Here is a 21,323-nt window from a genome sequence, read left to right on the forward strand (position 1 = left end):
AATTTTAAGATTCTCGTGCGCGCCGAGCGTTTTATTTTTTTTATTTTAGAATACACTAACTACACATTGTAAACATATTTCACTGCTGATAAATGTAGCATCTATGGTTTTTCAACGACTGTACATATCTGAGGGAATCACGCGCTAATTGTTTAAGATCTTAAGCAAAAATCTATGAGAAAGCCTCAGTAGTTGCCCATGAAACATAAAATCAACAGACCCCGGTGCATTGTGGGTAAAGGAAGTTCGGCGTCACATGTTGAAAACAGCATGGCAGGGAAACGGTGCGTGCTATTTTTCAGATGTATATTTATTTGTAAAAGTTTGTCATACATTTCTTTGTCATTCTTAGGATAATACTGGATGTTATATTTTGGCATTAATATTGGATGTTATGTTTTGGCAATATTGGACAGTGAAATTGAGTTACTTTAACATGACTGATGTGCTAGCTTGAAGGAGTCTTGCTAGCGGTTGCTATCAACAATCAATCGGACGTGTTATCTATACTGCATATGCAATGTACCGACCCTGCTTCTTTTTGATGACGATACTTGAAACTATTGTTCCTCCGTATACGGAGGTGATTATAGAGATGTTATGTTTGTCGTAGAAAACTAGAGGACCTCAGTTTCGATGAGTTCTTGCGGTATGGATTGGAGTCAGATGATGAAGAGGAGACTAAAGACAAATCCCCCAAGCAAAATGGACAGAAGAAAAAGGACAAGAGGAAAGATAATAAGTAATGACCATACTTGTTGATTCAAATGTATGAATCCAAACGCTGTCCTAAAACAATGCATTTCCCCCCTAATTAGGGATGAAGTGAAGATGGGTAAATCGTCCCAGCACAAGGACCAGTTGTCCAGATTAAAAAATAAAGATCCAGAGTTTTACAAGTTTCTGCAGGAAAATGACAAGAACCTCCTGAATTTTGATGACACGGATAGCTCTGAGGATGAGGATGAGGACAATTACCACAGACTGCCATCTACGTTGGAGGTGGGACTGACACCAGTGTTTAAAATTTATTGTCAGTTCATAAATTATTCCCCAACTACAAAATCATCCTTTACATCTAGGAGGCCAGCGATGAAGAGGAGGTTGAGGGTGCTCAAAAGGCTTCTAAGAAATCCAAGAAGACAGACGAGGCCATTAAAATCACTGAAAAAATGATCCGCGATTGGAAAGCTTCCCTAAAAAAGGGACCTTCCTCCCGCCTCCTCAGAGAAATCACCCAAGCCTTCAAGGCTGCCGTTGCTACGACTAAGGGTGAAGGAGCTACCCAATGCAAGTACAAGGTGGATGAGAGTTCAGGTAAGACCCACTCATTTTATGTGGTGATATTGTAACTCCGGGTTTAAGGACTAATCTAGTTTGGGGTTGAACTCCATGCAAAATGATTATGAATACATTCTTTGGAAGATCACTCAAGACACTACAAAAACGTCATCAAATGCTGTGACTCGTATCGCTACGGCAAATTCATCCGTGTCAATAAACGAGTTCAATTTGGACTCATAGTCCTTATTCATGGCTAATATGCATATGCTGCTGTGCTGCCTCTGTGTATTAGTCAAAACGGCAAGAATGCAGAGTCATTGACATTTTGCAAACATCTTTAAGCAAATCAAACTACATGAGCCCATATTCTCACGCCACCCCTCCCACTCCACCTTCATGGTGACTTCAAGTAGCAAGCCATTTGTATCTGTCAGGGTCAGCCACCTAATTGGGGATAACGTGGAGGACCAGCCATCAAAGAATGAAACCAAATACCACGGTTCCAGCAGGTGGCGCCAAATTAATGCATGAACATCTCGGCAAGATAATCGGCTAGCGAAGGATTGGTTCCAAAAATAATCTGTGAACATGTGAGTTTGTGAATGTTGAACAGCCAGTAGATGGTAGCTCAATGTTATCTTCCAACTGCCTTTGGTCTGCTTTTATTGGTGTAACAGTAATGTCGTAATTTTTCCCCAACTCTGTCTGCAGTGTTTAATTCCCTGGTCCTCTTCTGCATCCGAGACATCCACGGTGCCTTCCAGCAGATGCTCAATTTAAAGGCAGATACAGACTCAAAACGGTAGTCTGGGAGTTTCCAATCTGCCAAATTCTACGCCTCTGCGTATTTCAGGGCTGATGGAAATAAATCAATGACTTTCTTCTGTTGCTGTTGCTTGTAGGCTGGTGCTACCACAAACTAGCCCAAAATGGCAGAAGAACCAAGTAGACATCAAGTTGTATCTCAGTGGCGTTATTCAGGTTGGTTGGCTGGCATTATTGTGTGATCTAGATGACAGAGAAACAGCTGATCAATTCCGAAGTTGTGCCTCTTCTGTGACTTGCTGTATTCTCTGCAGCTTTACAAAAAACACTTGCATTCTCTTTTCATTGATGTTCTCCATCCACAGTTGCTATCCTGTCTAACAGAGGCCACAGTCATCAGCGCTGTCCTGCGACACGCCAATCAACTCGTCCCTTATTTTCTTTGTCTTCCCAAACCGTGTCGGCACCTGGTTAAGGTAGGATTGTTGTCAGATGGAGGGTAGCATCACGATACTTTGTTAATCTCTAAAATCGTTGTTTACGATGATACTAATGCAGCGTGTTATACCGGAGACAAATTCCTTGTGTTCTACATACTTGGCCAATAAAGATGATTCTGATTCTGAAAAGGAAATGAATAAAAAAATCACCACCGCCAGCATTGCACGAAGCTCGATTATTGCGGTGTCATAGTTTTAATGTTTTTGTTCATCCACGTCACGTTTGCCTGTGTTCAGCAATTGATAAAGCAATGGAGCACTGGAGAGGAGACATGTCGGGTCCTTGCCTTTTTGGCCCTCAACAAAATCTGCAGACACAAGCAAGAAAACTACCTTGTCCCCATTCTGAAGGTGAGTAACAAAAAGACACATTGAGATGTTATCTCAACGTGGATTAATGTCAAGAAATAAAATGTCACTTTGTCCTCCCTCCAGCAAATGTACATTTCGTATGTGCAAAACTGCAAGTTCACGTCCCCCAATGCACTGCCCATGATCAACTTCATGCAGCGCACCCTAACGGAGATGTACGCCCAGGACACGCAGGCCACTTACCAGCATGCCTTTGTCTACATCCGACAGCTCGCCATCCACCTAAGGAATGCCATGACCATGAATAAAACGGTTGGTCTCCCATCATGTGAAAGGGTTTAGGAGGGCAGACTACCAAAGCAAAGGAGAATTTGAAATGTAATCCTCAAAAGAATGGGATTCAGAATTCACATGTACCGTATTTTCACGACCATTCGACGCACCGTATGGTTGGGCGCAGTCTCATTAATGGGTGCTATTTCTGTATTTTACACATAGACAAAACGCACTGTATTATCGGGCGCAATTTTAAAGTGGTAAAACATACGCCAGCTTAAACATACGGCATGCATGCGCGCACGCTAAAAACACGTTAGCTTGAAGCATACGGTAGCATGCCAAGACACAGATACAAGCTAAAAACACGTTTTTAAAAAGGCAACGGAAAACTGAGTTCCGTTGTATTTTATTTAGCCATCGTACAATGGAATACGTGTCAGTCAGGTTTTGGAACTCAGCGCATAGACAAGACGCTCCGCATCATAAGGCGTCCTGTCCATTTTGGAGAAAATTTTAGACTTTTAATGGCGCCTTATAGTCGTGAAAATACGGTAATTTTTTTTTTTGGTCCACTCTGAGGTTGCATTTGCTCCATCAATACGTTATCACTCATCTCAGTTTTTTTTTTTTTTAAATAAAACGTCATCACTGTGGGTTAAGTCATCCTAAATCTTTAACCAATGGCAATTCAACCCTCCTAAAACCAGAGGAAAGTCATTGAGACAAAAAGCATGATTTAAGAAGGCCAGTCAGGAGTCTTGCCTGGTAGCAACGTCCAGTTCATGCTTGAATTTTAATTTGAAGACATATTGAATTACAAGGTCTCAGTGTTTGGAAATGATTTAAGACAGTGGTTTTCAAAAGGGGTAGGGGGGGGGGGGGGTCCGCACACCTAAATTTGGGGTTCCGCAAAAATAATTTGCAATGAATTATGTCGGATATATATTTGCGAAATGTAATATATTTCATATTACTAGTTTCATTGAATTTGAGAGGAATGAGTTTCTTACACACACACACACACATACCATGAGAAGCAACAGCCATAACGGTCTAGGAACATTGTCATTAAGAGAGTTGAGAAGGGCTCTTTGAAACTCTGCCTTTGTCTGTTCCTTAGGAAACATACCAGTCAGTGTACAACTGGCAGTACATCCACTGTCTCTACCTGTGGTGTCGTGTCCTCGGCACCCTGCACCCCAGTGACGTCCTTCACCCTCTCATCTATCCACTGTGCCAAGTTATCATTGGTACCATCAAGTAAGTACTTCGAGTTTACCGCAGGAATGTTGTCCAATGTTCTCCTTTTTCAAGAATGCAGCAAAAAAAGTTGCTGTATGTTTCACCACCAGCAGGTGGCGACGATGATCACTGTGTTGTGTCCCTCAACAGGTTGGTCCCCACGGCAAGATATTATCCTCTGAGGATGCATTGTTGCAGAGCTCTCACACAACTATCAGGCAGTACCAATACATTTGTGCCAGTTCTTCCTTTCCTCATCGAGGTGAGATTCCATGCCACTGTCGTGCCGTATTTGTCCTCTTCAAATATATCTATGTGGCCAAAGTTGCCTACAGCTTCCATTGTTTTTTTTCATGTAGTTTTTCTCCAGTGATCCTGAAATGTACTTTTTTTAACACCTAAAAATAAGGCGCCAGAATGTCGGGATTTTGACCATTCAAGATAAACGTAGACAAGAAGGGCGAGTGCCTTTTGTTGATGGGTGGTTCTCAGAAAATGTGGTCCAGGAATGCAGTACGAGAGCCCAAAAATAAACTTGTTCAAAACCAGGTCACATTGATATATGCTTTAAATCAAACCTTCCTTCGGTGTGCTCTGAATAAATAAAGGTAGTTCACGCACCGCTGTGTTCGCAAGAGATTGTTAAATGTCGTGGTCCATTGTTTTTTATTGAAGTGGTACCTTTGCACCAAGCACTGACCACTCAAGTAAAAAAAAAAAAGAATTTGAAGAGCTTCATGAATTTCATACAAAGATATTCAGCTGACGAATTGTGCATTGAAAATCAACTCTGAATGGTGAATATTTGTATCACAGTGGTTGTCATTTACGTAGCGTTACTTTGGAGACACGGTAGATACCTTCTAATAATCAGTGTCCGCTTTGCAAAATACATCATGCCTGCAGCGGAATTTTGAGCCGTTACAATCCTGGTGACTTGGTCGGTTCCACGCTTGTATAGCTAGAGAACCCAATTTTCTGTAGGCTTTCAAAAATTAGTCAAAGTGATCAAAAATGGCTGCCACCGGCTCTCCCGATTTGAGAAAAAACGGCTGGCGTTGAATGAGTTAATGTGGAAGACAACCAGTGGCGGGTGTCTGTCCTTAGGCGAGTGTGCTTGTGAGCAACAGGAAAGCTTTGTTGCCTTAAATCGTGCGTCACTAACTGACAACTTACAGCGTCGGGTGTTGTGCTTGGTCTGAGGGAAGAGAGAGCTTTTTGCTGCCAGCAACGACTAAACTTCCCCCTATAGCAGTGGTCTTTGTGTGGGTTTGTGCGTGTAGCAGTTTGACAAAAGCGATAAAGTCGCGGTTTTGGTTCACACTCTGGTCTCAGCCCACTGCGCAGACCACATCCTGTCTGCCTCTGCCCTACTCCACACACCCCGTTCTTACCCGTACTTTCATGCAGAGGCCATGCCCCATTTAGCGAACTCTCCTCCTTCTCCCCCAACTACATCCCGACATCAAAACCATTTCTGATGCCCATTTTTTTCGTCTGCTTTTACTCATTTATGGTTCCTTTTGTTCAAGGTAAGCTGAGGTGCACTGCTACTGATTTAATTAGGGCAGCAGTGGCAGAACCCCAACCTCCTCCACCCCCGCCCCGTCCTCTGCTGTGTCTGTATGCGTTCTTGCCTCACCATGGGGGTGTATAAGTTGAAGCTTTCACATCGGCAGTGTGTGCGCGCTGGCGTGTGTGTGCATGTATGTATGCATGCATCAGGGTTGGTCCATGCTGTCCCACTTCCCCGTGCCCCCACCCCTCCCCTCAGACCGCCACCACATCCTCTGTTTATCGAGACAGCAGCGGCCAGCGACGCCGTTCTGCTTCGCACACACTGAGCACATTAACGACCACACAGGCGCACAGAACCACACAATGATAAGCGGGTGTCAGAAATAGCTTCAAACACGTACACAGCACATTTTCACGTGCGCGCCATGAGCAGAAGGCGAAAGCATGTGGACGAAAAGTCGATGCGCTGCCTGGAATGTTCTCTCACTGCTGAAGAATGTGCTGCATGACCGTGGCGCAAAGTCGGGAAATGAATGTTAGGCTGTACTCAACCAGCGGGATATTTTAGTCTCTATTGTTTTGTATTAGTAAACACATTAAACCCATCATGGTTTTGATGATTTCATCAACTACTTTTTTTTTTTAATCTTATCCATCCATCAATCTCCTCTACCACTTATCCTCGTTGCCGTCTTGCAGGTGTGCTGAAACCTATACCAGCTGCCATCTGGCGGGAGTGATAGCCAGTCGATTGCAGAACACATATAGACAAAAACACTTACATTCACACCAAAGAACGATTCTGTCTTGTTTTTGGAATGTGGAAGGAAACGGAGGACTTGCAGAAAAACCTATCCTAACTCCACCCCGCAAAACCGGTGCCCAGATTCGTACCTCAGACATCGGAACTGCGAAGTGGCTCTGCTAACTACTTGCTCACTGTACAGCCTCGATTTAATACCTCAAGGGGAAATTAAATTTACGATTATACTAAGGTCTCACCTGATAGGACGCCAAATTGAATGTAGGGCGATGCTGAAAGTATCACATCCAAACTGTCGTTAAATGATTACTTTTTTTTTTTTTGCATTCTACAATTTGAATCTCGTAAAATGTTCACTTTATTCTTGTCATAGTAAAACTTGATGGTTTTATTTATAACGTCAGTCCACCGCTTCCAGCTTTGCTTGGAGGTTGTTCACATTGCGGTGTGTGAGTACCCTTTCAAACCAAATAATATTTTGAACATTTTGAAGCCAGTCGACTAGTACAGTATTTCATATTTTGAAAACAGTGCTATCCATTGATGTACACTCTTCTATACAAATGTCTACTCTATGAAACCATAGTTCTCTATTTTTCATATTTGGAAAGCTTCCACAACGTGCTTGGCCTTGTAATACAATGCCGTGTTTCCACCAAGCGATATGCACGTCACTTGATTTTTCTATAATATAGTTTGTAACTTTGATCTGGTTTGCATTTGCCACCAACAGGCAGGCCCTGTTAGGCCCTGTTGGTGGGATGGCCATCAATTTATAAGTTATGTAAATAACGTGACATCATTGCGGCAACAATGGCGGGCATGCGGTGTTTTGTTGTTTCATCCTGTAATGTGGCCATTGGACAATTTCTGCTCTGGCTCCACACTTTGTAAGTGTCATATCACTAGCCCCTTTGAAATTGCAGTTAAAACCGGTAGTTTTTCCAGTGTCGCAGTTCTGTTTAAATGGCATCAACGTTGAATCGGGGAGTTAAGTTGACCCTGCCATTTTTCGCCTTCAAGGGTAGTGTCATGGACGCAAGAGGCGGGGCGGCGCCTGCCTGCCTGTAAGGGAATTCCATCAGATAAATAAGTTCAACACCCAACACTCATTTCGCCCGCCTTGTTGTGCTTTGTCTCTCTCGTATAAAAGAGGCCAACGCAAGTGTTTTGGGGCAGGTGAACTTTTGATGAATTTGAAAACAACGAATGTGCCATTCTGAAATTAACTGGATTTGTGGAAACAGGGTTATATTGCCAATCTAAATTTTTCAGCAACCCTGCGGCCTAGGACACGTCTTGTGCAAAATCGTTTGCGTAGCTCTGATCCGGGACTCTCGTTTTGCCCGGTACCACGTAAAGATGGACACCAAAATCGAGCTGCAGCTGCTGTTCTTTAACTATGTAGCTCAAAGCTCAGTCTTAAGTGGTGCCCGAGTAAAATGCCGCAGTAAACGCTGCTTGGCACTGACCTTCCAACAACGTTATGATTGGATTACATCACATGAAAGGTGCCTCTTTCCCCACTCCTCAGGGCGAACACAACAATTGCAGTCGAAACAAAAATCAACTTATTTAAGCTTGGACAGTAAAAAGCATAACTCAACTAAACCAGAAATAATGAAAATCCAACACAGGTCTCTGCCAAACATTAACAGGAGAAAACATTGAAAACAAAATGCCTGCCCACCCCTATAGCAACCCGGATGGCATTTTTAAAAAATTTTAGATCATTGTGGCATTTGAACAGTTGAGTAAACTGGTAGACAATTTAGAATGATCCGAACGTCCACGGTGGCATTTTTGTCCACGATGACGTTGAAGCTACCGGCTCACAATTCCTGTTCCTGCTTTCCTTCACAGATCTTTCAGCAGGTGGACTTTAACAAGAAACCAGGACGAATGAGTAAAAGGCCCATCAACTTTGCCGTCATCCTGAAGCTGAACAAAGTCAACCTGATGGAGAAAGCTTACCGGGTAACTAACGCTTTGAAAAAAGACTCTGTGAACATCACAATCAACAATAACAGCATCTTTTAAATCGTGGAGGGGTAGGGAACCCCACTTCCCCGAGAGCCATATCCTGCCTGTTTTAGGGCTCTCCCTATTCCAACACACCTGATTCAAAGAGTCCTGATCGTTTCAGGTTTCTACAGAGCTTGCTGCCGAGCTTATCATTTGAATCAAGTGCATTGGAGTAGGGAGGGATCGAAAGCAGACCAGACATGGCTCTTGAGGAACCGACGTTTCCTACCCCTGAAATAGAGGAAACTCAGAGAATAGGGCAGAAAGGTTTTTTTTTTAATGTTTTGTTTGCAAATTGTGAAGAAAATCCTGCTGAATATGTTAAGTGTTCATTTGTCTATGAATTTTAAGTATGGATTTGTGGTATTTAGGAGACTTCCAATTTTTTTGAGTCATTTTTTTAAAAAAAAGTTCATTTTTGATGTGTAACATTCAAATCCATGTCATACTGAGCGGCACAAAGACATTTTGATCATCTTATACTGTCTTTGGGACCATTACAACTATTCATGAACGTCTTTGCAATCTTGAACGAACCCTGACGGTGTTCGGGCCGTGCGCTCACACTCACAAACCTTTTCTCCTGAGTGAGATATGGGCTGTAAGAAGATTGATTTCAAATGCAAACCGTTGTACATGCACAGTATAAGACAGCTTGTCGCTTTGGTGTAAACTGAAGGGCACAGATGGCCACAGTTGGACATGTGCATCCGATTTTTGTTGCACGGAGAAAGAGCAGCTGATCCTGATGAGTCATTCAGGCCTTGGCTAAAGTTGCTTTCATGTTACACATCTGACACTGTGTGCGTGTGTTTGCGCACATCACAGGATTGAGCACTCAAAGCCCCCCTTCAAGGCCTCTAAATCTGCCCCAAAAGGCACCACACTTAGTGCTGCAGCCAAGAGGAGTGCAGCGCGGGCCTCTGGGATTATTCCCCCAATTATTTGTTATGGTCACCTGACGCACAAACTCATGGTCTGTCGTCTCTTCCTGAATGTTTCGACATAAACCTAGACGTTGCCTCTTAACGAATGTCGTTTGCATCTTGGTAAAATAGGTTGTTTTCAATGAAAAGGGGAAAAAAAAGTTGAATTTGTGATATGAAAAACGCTGTGTCTTGACGTAAAAAATGACTTCCTTTTGGAAGTTTCCTTGATGGCCAGTTACGTGCCTATTTCCGTATTTTCTGCACTATAAGGGGCTTCGGAGTGTAATGCGCACCTTCAATGAATGGCATATTTTAAAACAGGTTTCATATGTAAGGCGCACTGCATTATAAGGCACATAGAATAGAAGCTATAACAGCGGCTGCAGTTTCGCTATGCATAAGCTAAAGGGAATACGATTTAATATCTTTATATAGAGAAGAATATAATTTCTTTATATAGAGCCTTCTCAACCGCTGCAGCTGTAACAGTGAAACCTGGTCACAGACATGAAACGTATAATTACAAATGGCATTACAAAACAATGAAAGACAAAAGTTATGAAGACAATTGCTTCAACAAAAAGGCACACAAACCTCGTGGGCTCACATCAACAAGAGGCTAAGTATCCTTAGACGTCTTGCTTCTTTCTTTCGTTTAGTCAGTAGTTAACTATTCCTTTTGTATTATCTTTGTTTCATAATGGCTGCGCGGAGCTCACAAAGTATTTGAGTGTGTCTTGGCAAATGCTCACGTCAGTTCGTGTCAGGCAAAAGAACCCTTTTGGTTACATTTGGTTCCTGCTAATAATCACCACTAGATGGCATCGGAACACGACCAAGGAAACAACTCATCGAGGAATATAAAGAGACTGTACACCATTTATAAGGCACATCGGATTATAGGACGCACTGTCGGCTTTTGGGAAAATTGAATGCCTTTAGGTGCGCCTTTATAGAACGGAAAATACGGTTAGATTATTTCGTGTGGGAAACTACGTGCACGACACAGAATCACATCTAATGTTGTATGAAACATTTTTTTTTCTTTGTTTGGTTTTACCCTGCCGTAGGATGGATTGATCGACCAGCTCTATGACTTGATGCTGGAATATTTCCACACTCAGGCCAGCTCCATCGGCTTCCCAGAGCTCGCTCTGCCCACCGTCTTTCAGGTAATGCGCAATAATCGCTGCTGTGGTCGTCACCAAGTCTCTGTAACCTCTGCTGAGATGTTGAACTCCGTTCAAGGAAATGTGCACTTTTCATGTTGGAAGGACATGGCAAATGTTCAGCTATTGAAGGGATTTTTCCAAAACAATGGTGACTAATTTGATTACCTCAGTAGGATGACTTTGTTGCCTTGCCTTTTTCCGTGCCGCTGTTTTGTGTCGAGTAGACCACACAAGCACAAAATCAGCACTTTTCGACCTCCTTTGTGTGATGGTATTTCACAATGCAAGAAGCGGGAGTGAAGAAGATGCGCACGCGCACAAACTACAGATAGCAACGACACTTTTAATTGTGCTTTCATCCCTTCGTCCATTGGGATTCATGAGAAAATAAGTAAGATGTATTTTGGGTTGCACCTTGTCAGTAGTGGACACATCAATTATATTTTTATTTCAACAAACTAATAATCGTGCTCAGGTGCTGCCTATCATTTAAAAAAAAATGGATCCAGCAAGCCGTGTCCAAGTGCTGTTTTTCCTCACCACCCCCAACAAAAACCCTTTTCCCTCTTCCAGCTGAAAGTGTTCCTGAAAGAATGCAAAGTGGCCAATTACTGCAAGTCAGTGCGCCAGCTTCTTGAGAAGGTGCGAGAGAACAGCAACCACATCACAGCAAAACGACAAAATGCCACCTTTGGAGTGGCTGATTCTAGCGCTGTGGTGAGTGGAGACCATTTTACTTATTATTGGTGGTGTTTTGCTTTATTGTGATTGCTTTCCTATTAGATGTTCTTAGAAACATATTTCAAGACAGATTTTTTTTCATTGTTTTTTTTTTTAAAGTATCGGCGTGGGTGAACATCAGCCCACAAAAAAGTTATACAGACATTAATGCATCTTATTACCAGAATCCACCCAGAATGATTGAAAGAGACAGAATACCGTGGAATCTTCCAGTTTGACCAGAATCCATCATGACTGCAATATGATAAACTTTTAAACCAAAAGTATCCATTGAGATGAACACCATTTAGAGTGATTTGTTTTCAGAGCTGATCCTATCAGCATCATGAAACCTTTATGAACTATCCATCCATCCATCCATTTTCCGAACCGCTTGATCCTCACTAGGGTCGCGGGGGGTGCTGGAGCCTATCCCAGCCGTCTTCGGGCAGTAGGCGGGGGACACCCTGAATCAGTTGCCAGCCAATCGCAGGGCACACAGAGACGAACAGCCACCCACGCCCACACTCACACCCAGGGACAATTTAGAGCGTCCAATCAACCTGCCATGCATGTTTTTGGAATGTGGGAGGAAACCGGAGCACCCGGAGAAAACCCACGCAGGCCCGGGGAGAACATGCAAACTCCACACAGGGAGGCCGGAGCTGGAATCGAACCCGGTACCTCTGCACTGTGAAGCCGACGTGCTAACCACTGGACTACCGGGCCGCCCCTTTATGAACTACAAGGAATGAATTTAGTATTAGTCGAGCATTAATTTCAAGTAACTGTGAAGTATTAATCAAATGAGGGGCAACCTCCATCTGATTTAGAGAGAGAAAAAAAAAACAACACTGAACATATGCAAAGAAGTCAACCAGTAAGGTCGTGTGATAGAGAACGTGAAATCCACTTCGGTTCAGACATCCGTGGATCATTTCCTGACTAACATGACGATGAAACACAATCATGCTGTCAATCCTTTAATACTGAAATAAATGAGGTCCTGTGGGGTCCGCAGGCAGCTTGCGTAATATGCAGATGTCACACGTGGTTTGAATTCCAAAAAATGTTGTGGTTATAACTTCGGAGCACTATTTTTTTCCACCATGATTTTGGTTGAACTCAACAAATTCCAAACGTTTGGGTGGTTCAAACAAAGAAATAGCTGGACACGTTTCTTCTCCCACTGTGAAGTCTCGTTGAGGCACGATTTTGCTTTGAAGGGATGTACGTATGAATGCACAAAAGTTTCGTAGGAGCTTGCTGATTGCTCGCAACAGGTGCTGCAAAGAAGTTGTTCTTTTCGCGCTTTGAACTCGGTGTTCAGATGCGTCACATCGGGCCTGTCAAGGGCACGCATTGTTATGCAATCTTCAGAGGATAACCTGGATCAGCGAAGTAAGCCTTCTGGTTTTCCAGGATATCTGACTCAAGATTCACGATGGGATAAGAGGTCACATCATTCCATTATCGTCCCTCAGTTGCCATCAATCGCAGTGCCAGATTTGTGACGTTACGCAAATTCCACGGCTGCGTTAAAATAGTCACCGAGAGACGGTCTCAGTGTTTATAAGTAGACGAGGCAATAAGATGTGCAAACGCATCAGTCTGCTAAATGAAAGGACAGCTTGGCTCCTGCAGCGGTCTCAACGCCGCCGCCGCCACTGCTGTCTCATTGGATGCCGTCACCGTGGCATCCACTTCCTGTCAACAGAGCAGTGGTGGAGGTGTCCCTGCAGGCACGGGAAAGGGGACGTCACCCCGCCGCCGCCGCCGCCGCTGCTGCTGCTGCTGCTGTGCAAAAGGCCACGGCCCCCTTCTGGCCACCAGCCCCCTCAGCTGCTATTGCCACTCGAGCTCGGCCGAGATCCAACGTAATTAGTGATTCAAGACTGTTGTCTCTATCATGGTGTTTTATTTGTTAGTAACAGGGATAAATACGGAACTTGGATTTCTGTCGACAACTGTTATGCCCACCATTAGTGAATTTAAGATGTTGAGTTACTCGACTATTTCATCCGTCCATCCATTTTCTGACCCGCATATCCTCAAAAGAGTCGCAGGGCGTGCTGGAGCCTATCCCAGCTGTCTTCAGGCAGTAGGCGGGGGACACCTGAACCGGTTGCCAGCCAATCGCAGGGCACGCAGAGACGAACAACCATGCGCGCTCACACTCACACCTAAGGACAACTTGGAGTGTTCCATTAACTTGCCACAAATGTTTTTGGAATGCGTGAGGAAACCGGAGTACCCGGAGAAAACCCACGCAGGCACCAGGAGAACATGCAAACTCTGCAGCCGGCATCAAACCCTGCACCTCTCCCCTGTGAGGCCAACGAGCTAAGCAGTCGACCACTGGGCCCGCCTGTACTATTTTATTTATTTGTTTGTTTGTTTTTTATTTATGACAAATCACTAACTACGAACTGTAAAACTGCGATTTTATTTCCCAATTTTCACTGCACTGCTTAATCAGTCAAAAACAAAGGATCCGCATGTGCGCGTTGCCTTTTTTCTTTCCATAAAAGGAGATACGAGAAGAAATGTATTGAGGGGAAAAAATGTTCAAAGGAAGTTATCGTGAAGAAGCAGGCTTTTAACTTTTTAGCAGAATGGACTCCAGTGGTGTCCCAAGTACTTTTGTCTGACGTTAGCAATAGTCAGAAATGATCACCTGCAGCCACCTGGAAGTGTTGTTTGTTTGTGTTTTTTTAGCAATATTTTGTCCTTTTTTTTTTTGTTTGTCTGTTTGTTCATTGCCCTTACTTTAAGACTTTGATGATATCTTATTGTCACGACAAAGAGGTTCTTTTGTGGTGTGCGTTACAAAGGAAGTTGTAGATTGATAACGCTAGCTTCTTAAGCTAGCCGCCAACTAGCCAACGCAGTGTGTAGTATTTGAACATTTTCATACAGTGTGAGAGATTGTTTTTCGCTTTAAACTTGAGTGGTCGCGTTAGATCATTCGCCATTGAAGATACTCTTCCCAATATACAAGATCTCAGTGGGAAATTTGGGTTTGGAAAGTTCATCAAATCGAAGTTCGACAAGCGTCATGGAGCCGATCGTCGTCTAATTTTGAAGTTCCCCTCTATCTCGAATGCCTCTGTGCTCTTTATTGACTTCTGTAAAGTAAATGGAGATGAGCTGTTTTGATCTTCCGCTCTCCTCAGGCGGCATGGGAGAAGGAGACCGCGAAAGAGGGAACTCCTCTCAGCAGATACTACATCCAATGGAAGAAGTTGAGAGAGAAGGAAATTCTGTTGGAGATCTCTGGCAAAGAAAGGGTAAATATCCAACACAGCACAAACTTTTTTCCCCCCCACACATCTCAAAAATCAATTCAGGCCTTTTTTAGCCACATGGCTGGCAATCTTGCCCAGTGTTAATCATATAAAGAAACAAAAATCTTTCTTTTCTATGACTAAAATGCAAAAAATAAAATAAAAAGGCCCTAACACTGTTTTCTGCTTTGTCAAGATGGAAGATCTGAATTTGCCAGAGATTAAGCGTAAGAAGATTCAGGAGAAGAAAGCAGAGGACAAAAAGGAGTTCAAGGGCTTGTTTGAAAGCGACTCCGAGGATGATGACGACGATACAGGACTCAAAATTAAAGGTGAGGGCATCAGTCATGTAGAAATATAGCTTGGTGTCGGGAAAAGAAAGGCCTCCCTCAAAAGTCACACAAAAAGTTGAAGGTGGAAGCTTGGGCGGCACGTGATTAACTCTGCATTTGTTTTGCCTTTTTTTTTTCTTTTTGCTATAATTATAAAAAGTGTCGTCCAACTGCTCTACACATTCTCACTGGTTGTCAAAGCAAGTGTTTGATTGATTTAATGTTTTACTCAGATTTGGGAGGGTTACTTTAACAAACGTGTATATTTGTGTACATCAAAATATATTGAAAATGGAAATATGACGATAAATGTTTTGACGATTGTGATTAGTGGTGTCAAAATGTATTGATGAATTAATTTTCTCAAATAATTGATTATCAAACAATTCAACAGCTCTCGTTTAGGGCCATTGATTAACTTAAAATTATACAAACCTCTAATGTTTAATCACTAAGCAATACCAAATAAACAATAATTGGCTAATAGTAATTGGCGGGGGGGTGGTTTTCTAATACACCTTCATCCACAATATACTTTTATCAGATTTTTTTTGATTGACTGATGGACTAATTGATACAATAATCTAGTATTAGATGTATTTGATGGAGACAGCTCTAAATAATGCAAAATGATGAATTGATGCGTTAAGCAATGCCCCAGAACGGATTGCATTCAACCTGCGAGGTCAACCTGTATGGCCAAGCAAAAAGAGAAGATAAATTACCCATGTTGGCCTCTGGGGGGCGGTGTTTTGCTATATTTTGATTCAGACAGAGTATAATTTCCAATGGTGATGTCAGCTAAAGTCTGCTTGTTGCCATAGAGGTTTTCTTTTATTTCGTTGTTTTTTTTGTTTGTTTTACTTTAGTGTTATGTAAAGTACATCAACCTGTAAACGTCCACCTTAGATTGGAGGAGAAAAAATATATATATTTTTGTGTCCTGAACTCCCGTTGCTGTTTTGTACCTTGTCCTTTTGGAGCAATTGTCTCCGGGCTTCACCTCGAAACACATCCACAGAAGTTGGGGCGGGAAAAGGGGCTGGTTTTTCGAGGTCACTGAGAAAAAGAAGAGTTGGCGGCGGAGGTTTTTTTTCCCCCCCTTTAATGCATCTGGACTTGATTGTCGGGAGAGTCCCTGCAAACGCACGTGCAGCCGTCCCCCTCCGTGCCTCCCACCCTCCCTTTGGTTGCTCTTTTCCTCCGCCCAGTACAAACACAAACTGACCTCCGTCGACAGGAAGTACGGGCTCGGCTCCCCTGCGGGAGTTCCTAATTCAAACCAGACCAGTGGAACAGCCAGAGGTGGCGGCTTCCTCTCTTGCTTTCATTGGCGCGCACACGCACAGATGACAGCACACGAATACAAACCTCGTTGTCCAGTCTTGAGTCTTCAGAAGCTTCTTTGTTGACACGGCCAGCCCTGGAACTTGCAGGAGAGGCTAATGATGTGGTGTATGTGTGTGGTGCTTTGGCGTAGGGAAAAGGGGCTGGGGGTGGGGATGGGGGAGGGCTTGGAAGTCCTCCGGGTCATTTGGGGGGAAACTTTAAAGGTAGCAAGAGTGGAGCAGTGAGAAAATCACAGTGAATAGCACAATGCCATTGATTTTAGATGGCGAGAGAAGTGCCTGATATTTTTCTCCGTGTTTGTGTCTGCATTTAATATGTGTGTGCGTGCAAACAGTGTAGCAGACTGGAGGAACCGCTCCATCGTGTGTGCGTGCGTCTCGGCAACTCCCTCATCACACCTCAACTTCAAAGCCTGTGAACCCCCGTTGTCCCTTTGGCTGTTTCACACACACACACACGCACACAGAACCTCCATCATAAGTGTTGCTACGAAACCTGCCAGCATTTGCTATATATAGGCCGTGAGCCGAAGATGTCTGAAATTGCCAGTAGTAAACCGTCATGGGTGTTTGTGCAGTACAAGCGGCAGTGGCTGTAATCGACTTTGGGTTCCATCTCTGGGAGGAGTGGGGGAAGCACACACGCAAGCACGCAGAAACGCTTTGCAGCTGCCTCTGATGCTTGGCCCACATCGAGGTGTCTCCAAAGAACGTCAGCCATGTAGCAACGCAAACTTGAGAAAAGTCATGGGGGGGAGGGGGGAGAATTTGGTTTGTATCTGCTTGTAATGTTCTGTCTTTGCCGCTGTCTCTATCTGTGTCTAGATAAAAAAGGCAGCCATGATGATGACGACGACGATGATGATGATGACGACGAAGATCTTGAAGGACTGTCTGACACGAGTGACGGAGACTCAGGTGGGTGTGAAATGAGGAGCACAGTTTGTATTATTTGTGGCTTTGCCCCTTTTGTGCCGCACTCAATGCAGCCACGACCAGTCAGATCGTAGCCTTTGTGATTAGAAAAATCACATCTTATCCAATCACAATTATGTCGGAATGTAATTAACCGTTCTGCCCTATCATGTTGTTATAACCCGGTATGCAACTGATATTTTTAACACAGCAGTACTCGCAGCCCAAGGTTCAAAATATCAAAATAACCACCCCCTCCACGCATGCACACATAAAGGTTTTCTGCTGAAATTTGCCATCGTTGCTGTATAGTAACCCTATACGCATTTTAAAACGAAACAATATTTTTATACAACCTTGGGTCACGCATTTACCGGGTTAAGTGTCACTCATGGGTGTTGAAGCTGCTCGGACGGCCCGTTGGCAGTGGATGTGAGAATTTATTTAAAAAATATACAGTATATATATTTAAAAAAAAAATATATATATATATATATATTTTTTTTTTATATGCTTATAATATTTGAACTGTTTTTTTGTCATGTTTGTCCTTTTTTGGTTAAAATATTTATAGTAGTTTTGTGGTGTTATGACTTTTTTTTAAAACTATTTTTAGACTTTTTTGATACATTTTTGATTTTTGGCTCAGTCCTTTACACACACAGACGCATATATACAGGTATATATATATATATATATATGTATATATTTTTTTCTCTCTCTCTGTTTCTTTCTTGTAATATTTGTCTCATATTTATTTTTTCCACGTATTATAAATGACCCTTGTAAAAGTAGGTCTTTGATTTCCAATTACAGCCGCGTGGCAGTCAAATGAACCGTTTTCTCCCTCCTAATAGTCCCTTTTTTTAGGGACACGTTGCAAAAATATTTTTCATAATTATCTGGAACCCAACTTCCAAGATTTCCGCAGATAAGACAATTGGCTGACTGTATTTTCTAAAATCAATCCAATTCAGGGTGTTAGAAAAGCAAGACAAAAATCGCCTAGCTGCCAAACTGTTTTCGTCATATCCAAACCGTAAACTCACATTTCTTTCCGCGCTCCGTTCTAGATGAGGAAGAGGAGGACAAAGAGGATGAAAAGGTGTCAAAGGCCCCTCAGCCACTATCGTCCTCTGCTCTCATCAAGCTGGCCGAAGGAGACGAAGATGTGGTGGAGGACCTGGAGCTGTCCGACGACGACTGAGAGGCTCATTGCGCAAAGCCACTTCACCGTTTAATAAGATGTCGTTTGCTTTTGACAGTTGAATTGACTTCTCTGTACAGTACAAATCCATTGTCATGTCCTTTTATAAACCATAAACCCGCTGAAACAATCCCAGTTTTGCCTTGTGTAATATGGAAGCGGAAACCACTTTTGGAACCCCCAACCCTGTCTTCAAACCCAAATCTGCTACCCAGGCTTTGTCTTGTAACCCGAACATTTGATGCTCCACTTGCCTTTTTTTGTATGTAAGTATGCAAATTTCTAGCAGTAGTGCGCTTGCATGTCCATGTTGCACACCTCCGGGCTCCCTCAGGCCAGCGTGTAGGGAGGGAGAAAGGGTGGGGTGATTTGTGGTGGTGGGGGAGGTGGGGAGGGGTAGACTAGGCAGGAGGTGGGCGTCAAGGCCCGAGGCAGCGGAGGCGTGCCGGCCTGGCGGGGTGGCGTCTGATGCCGTGCCAAGAAGCCGGGCCCAGGTGGGAGAGCGGCAACACAGGCTGCTGTGTTTCTCTGCCAAGTTCTCGCTGGGCCCGCCTGCCTGCGTGCTCGCCGCTCGGCTTCCCTCGTCCAAACACCGAGCCTGGAAAAAAAAGGTTTGTCCTCGGTGTTGCCTGAACACAACACCAATGCTTAGCAGTCGTTATTGTGCAATGTGTAACCCTGCTGGTAGTTTTTGAAAGCAACAAAAAAAAAGAAAATATCTCATGAACCTGATGTGCTGGGGGGGGGGGGGGGGGAGTACTGGGAAAGATATTTTCGGGGGGAATCAGCCTAAAAAATAAGTTTCGGAACACACAGCCATCTCTACTTAAAATTTGCTTCTGACTAGTTTTATTATTTCTTTACTATCCATGCCAGCGACATATGATGGGCAGAAAAATGTAAAGGTCCATTATAAAGCAGAATCAACCTGAGTGTATCAGTGATGTGTTCCTCGAGTGGTCCTTGGCCTCGAGGACCGAAGGGCGGTCCTTGGTCCTCGGCCTTGGCCTCGGAGTCAAGTCCTTGGTCCTTGGCCTTGGCCTCGGGTTGCCGGTCCTCGGACACAACGAGGGAATAGAGCCTCTAATCCTTTGTCCATGGGTATAAAGTGGGCCAGAGGACCGCAAAAATCATAAAGAAATCAAACAAAATCCATCTAGGGAAACCCACGTTGATGACTAACTGGCGCTTTAAAAGTGCGTGAGTGTCTTTCCTCTAATGTACTTTCATTTTGTTTTTCTTCTCAGTGTTGGGGGGGATGCAACAGATAACGTTATGTGCGCATGCGGGTTGCTACCCAGTCAGCAAAGGCATCTGGCCCGGATTCGGCATGAAGCTGGCACAGCTGGCCTTGAGTCGGCCCTGGTATCATGCATGTGGGCCGAACACGGCCCAGGAGTGGCAAAGGAGGCACTGGCTTGACTCTGGCAAACCAGATGAGGGCCAGTTGTGGAGTGAAGTATTTGGGCCAGAAATCAATTTACAACTCCGGCCCGTATATGGCCAGCCAGTATTGAGCCACCCTTAAATGCAGTTTCAAATTTATTTTTTCAACACGCAGCCTTGTTTTACAATAGCACACCGATGCGGAATTCCATTCATCACACACACAAACACACACATGCGCGAGGTTCAATCAGGCCCGCAGGATAATTTAAAAATGAAAAAAATGCATAAAAGACACAGAATTAATATTTTTAACAAGGTACAATTCATTGAGTATCCGCTAGGGGGACACTGTTTTGACCAGAGAAGAAGACAACAGCAGCCTCAGTCCGTCACTGAGACAGACCCTTGACAGCAGACGCTATCAATAGCACTCTCACATTTACACATTTAATAGCACTCTCCTTACTTTGTAAGGTGTAGGCAGGGATTACATTTAGATTTTATATGCACGTGTAAATGGTTTAACACTTCCTTTCTTTATAAATCTTGTTTAATCATAAAGTGCATGACTACATTTTTCAATACCAATTACTTGTTAAAGGTTGTCTAATCAATGGGATCAGTTGCAATGCATATATGTGAATGATAAAAGTAAATTGCACATTGGTTGAAGGAAATGTAAGGTGCTTCATGAAATGTTTTGTAAAAGATACATTCATTAAATTTCAACATTTTCCAAATGTTCTTGTGCTTCTTTATACCAAAACAAAGGAAAGACATGTTGTTTTGGTTGTTTATAGCAAAGTATGGTATCATTTTAATGGTCCGGCCCACTTGACATCTACCGAGGCCGTATGTGGCCCACAATGTGAAATGAGTTTGACACCAGTGATGTATAGTAAGGCGTTTTTAGCCGAAAAAAACAACCATGTACAGAAAAGCTTTTTTAGCCGAAAGAAACGACCATGTATAGGAAGGCGTTTTTAGCCGAAAAACCCCCCAACCATGTATAGTAAGGCGTTTTTAGCCCAAAAAACCTGACAATGTATAGTAGGGCGTTTTTAGCCGAAAAAAACAACCATGTATAGTAAGGTGTTTTTAGCCGAAAAAACCCCCGACCATGTGTAGTCAGGTGTTTTTAGCCGAAAAAAACCCGACCATGTATATATAGTAAGGCGTTTTTAGATGAAAAAAACGACAATGTATAGTAGGGCGTTTTTCAACCAAAAAAAGACAATGTATAAGTAAGGCGTATTTAGCCGAAAAAAACGACCAGGTATAGTCAGGTGATTTGAGCCGAAAAAAACGACCATGACGAGTAAGGTGTTTTTAGCT

The 21,323-nt window shown here is 43.4% G+C and overlaps 1 protein-coding gene across 1 annotated transcript; it reads left to right on the top strand.

Annotated features, from left to right (window-relative positions):
- Nucleotides 1–43: 43 nt before the first annotated feature.
- noc2l (NOC2-like nucleolar associated transcriptional repressor) lies at nucleotides 44–18,729 on the top strand. Its single transcript, XM_086107309.1, has 18 exons — nucleotides 44–284; nucleotides 614–742; nucleotides 819–1,002; nucleotides 1,083–1,317; nucleotides 1,996–2,086; nucleotides 2,187–2,265; nucleotides 2,415–2,525; nucleotides 2,787–2,900; nucleotides 2,985–3,173; nucleotides 4,261–4,400; nucleotides 4,533–4,644; nucleotides 8,527–8,640; nucleotides 10,688–10,789; nucleotides 11,363–11,506; nucleotides 14,686–14,799; nucleotides 14,993–15,128; nucleotides 17,303–17,395; nucleotides 18,466–18,729. Exons 1-18 carry the CDS (start codon nucleotides 199–201, stop codon nucleotides 18,597–18,599), a joined length of 2,307 nt encoding a protein of 768 aa, XP_085963435.1. The 5' UTR covers nucleotides 44–198; the 3' UTR covers nucleotides 18,600–18,729.
- Nucleotides 18,730–21,323: the final 2,594 nt, after the last annotated feature.

This window comes from Hippocampus guttulatus, chromosome 1 (genome assembly GCF_054856545.1).
Source record: "Hippocampus guttulatus isolate MCC_2025c chromosome 1, RoL_Hgut_1.0, whole genome shotgun sequence".
In the NCBI taxonomy this organism is placed as follows: domain Eukaryota; kingdom Metazoa; phylum Chordata; class Actinopteri; order Syngnathiformes; family Syngnathidae; genus Hippocampus; species Hippocampus guttulatus.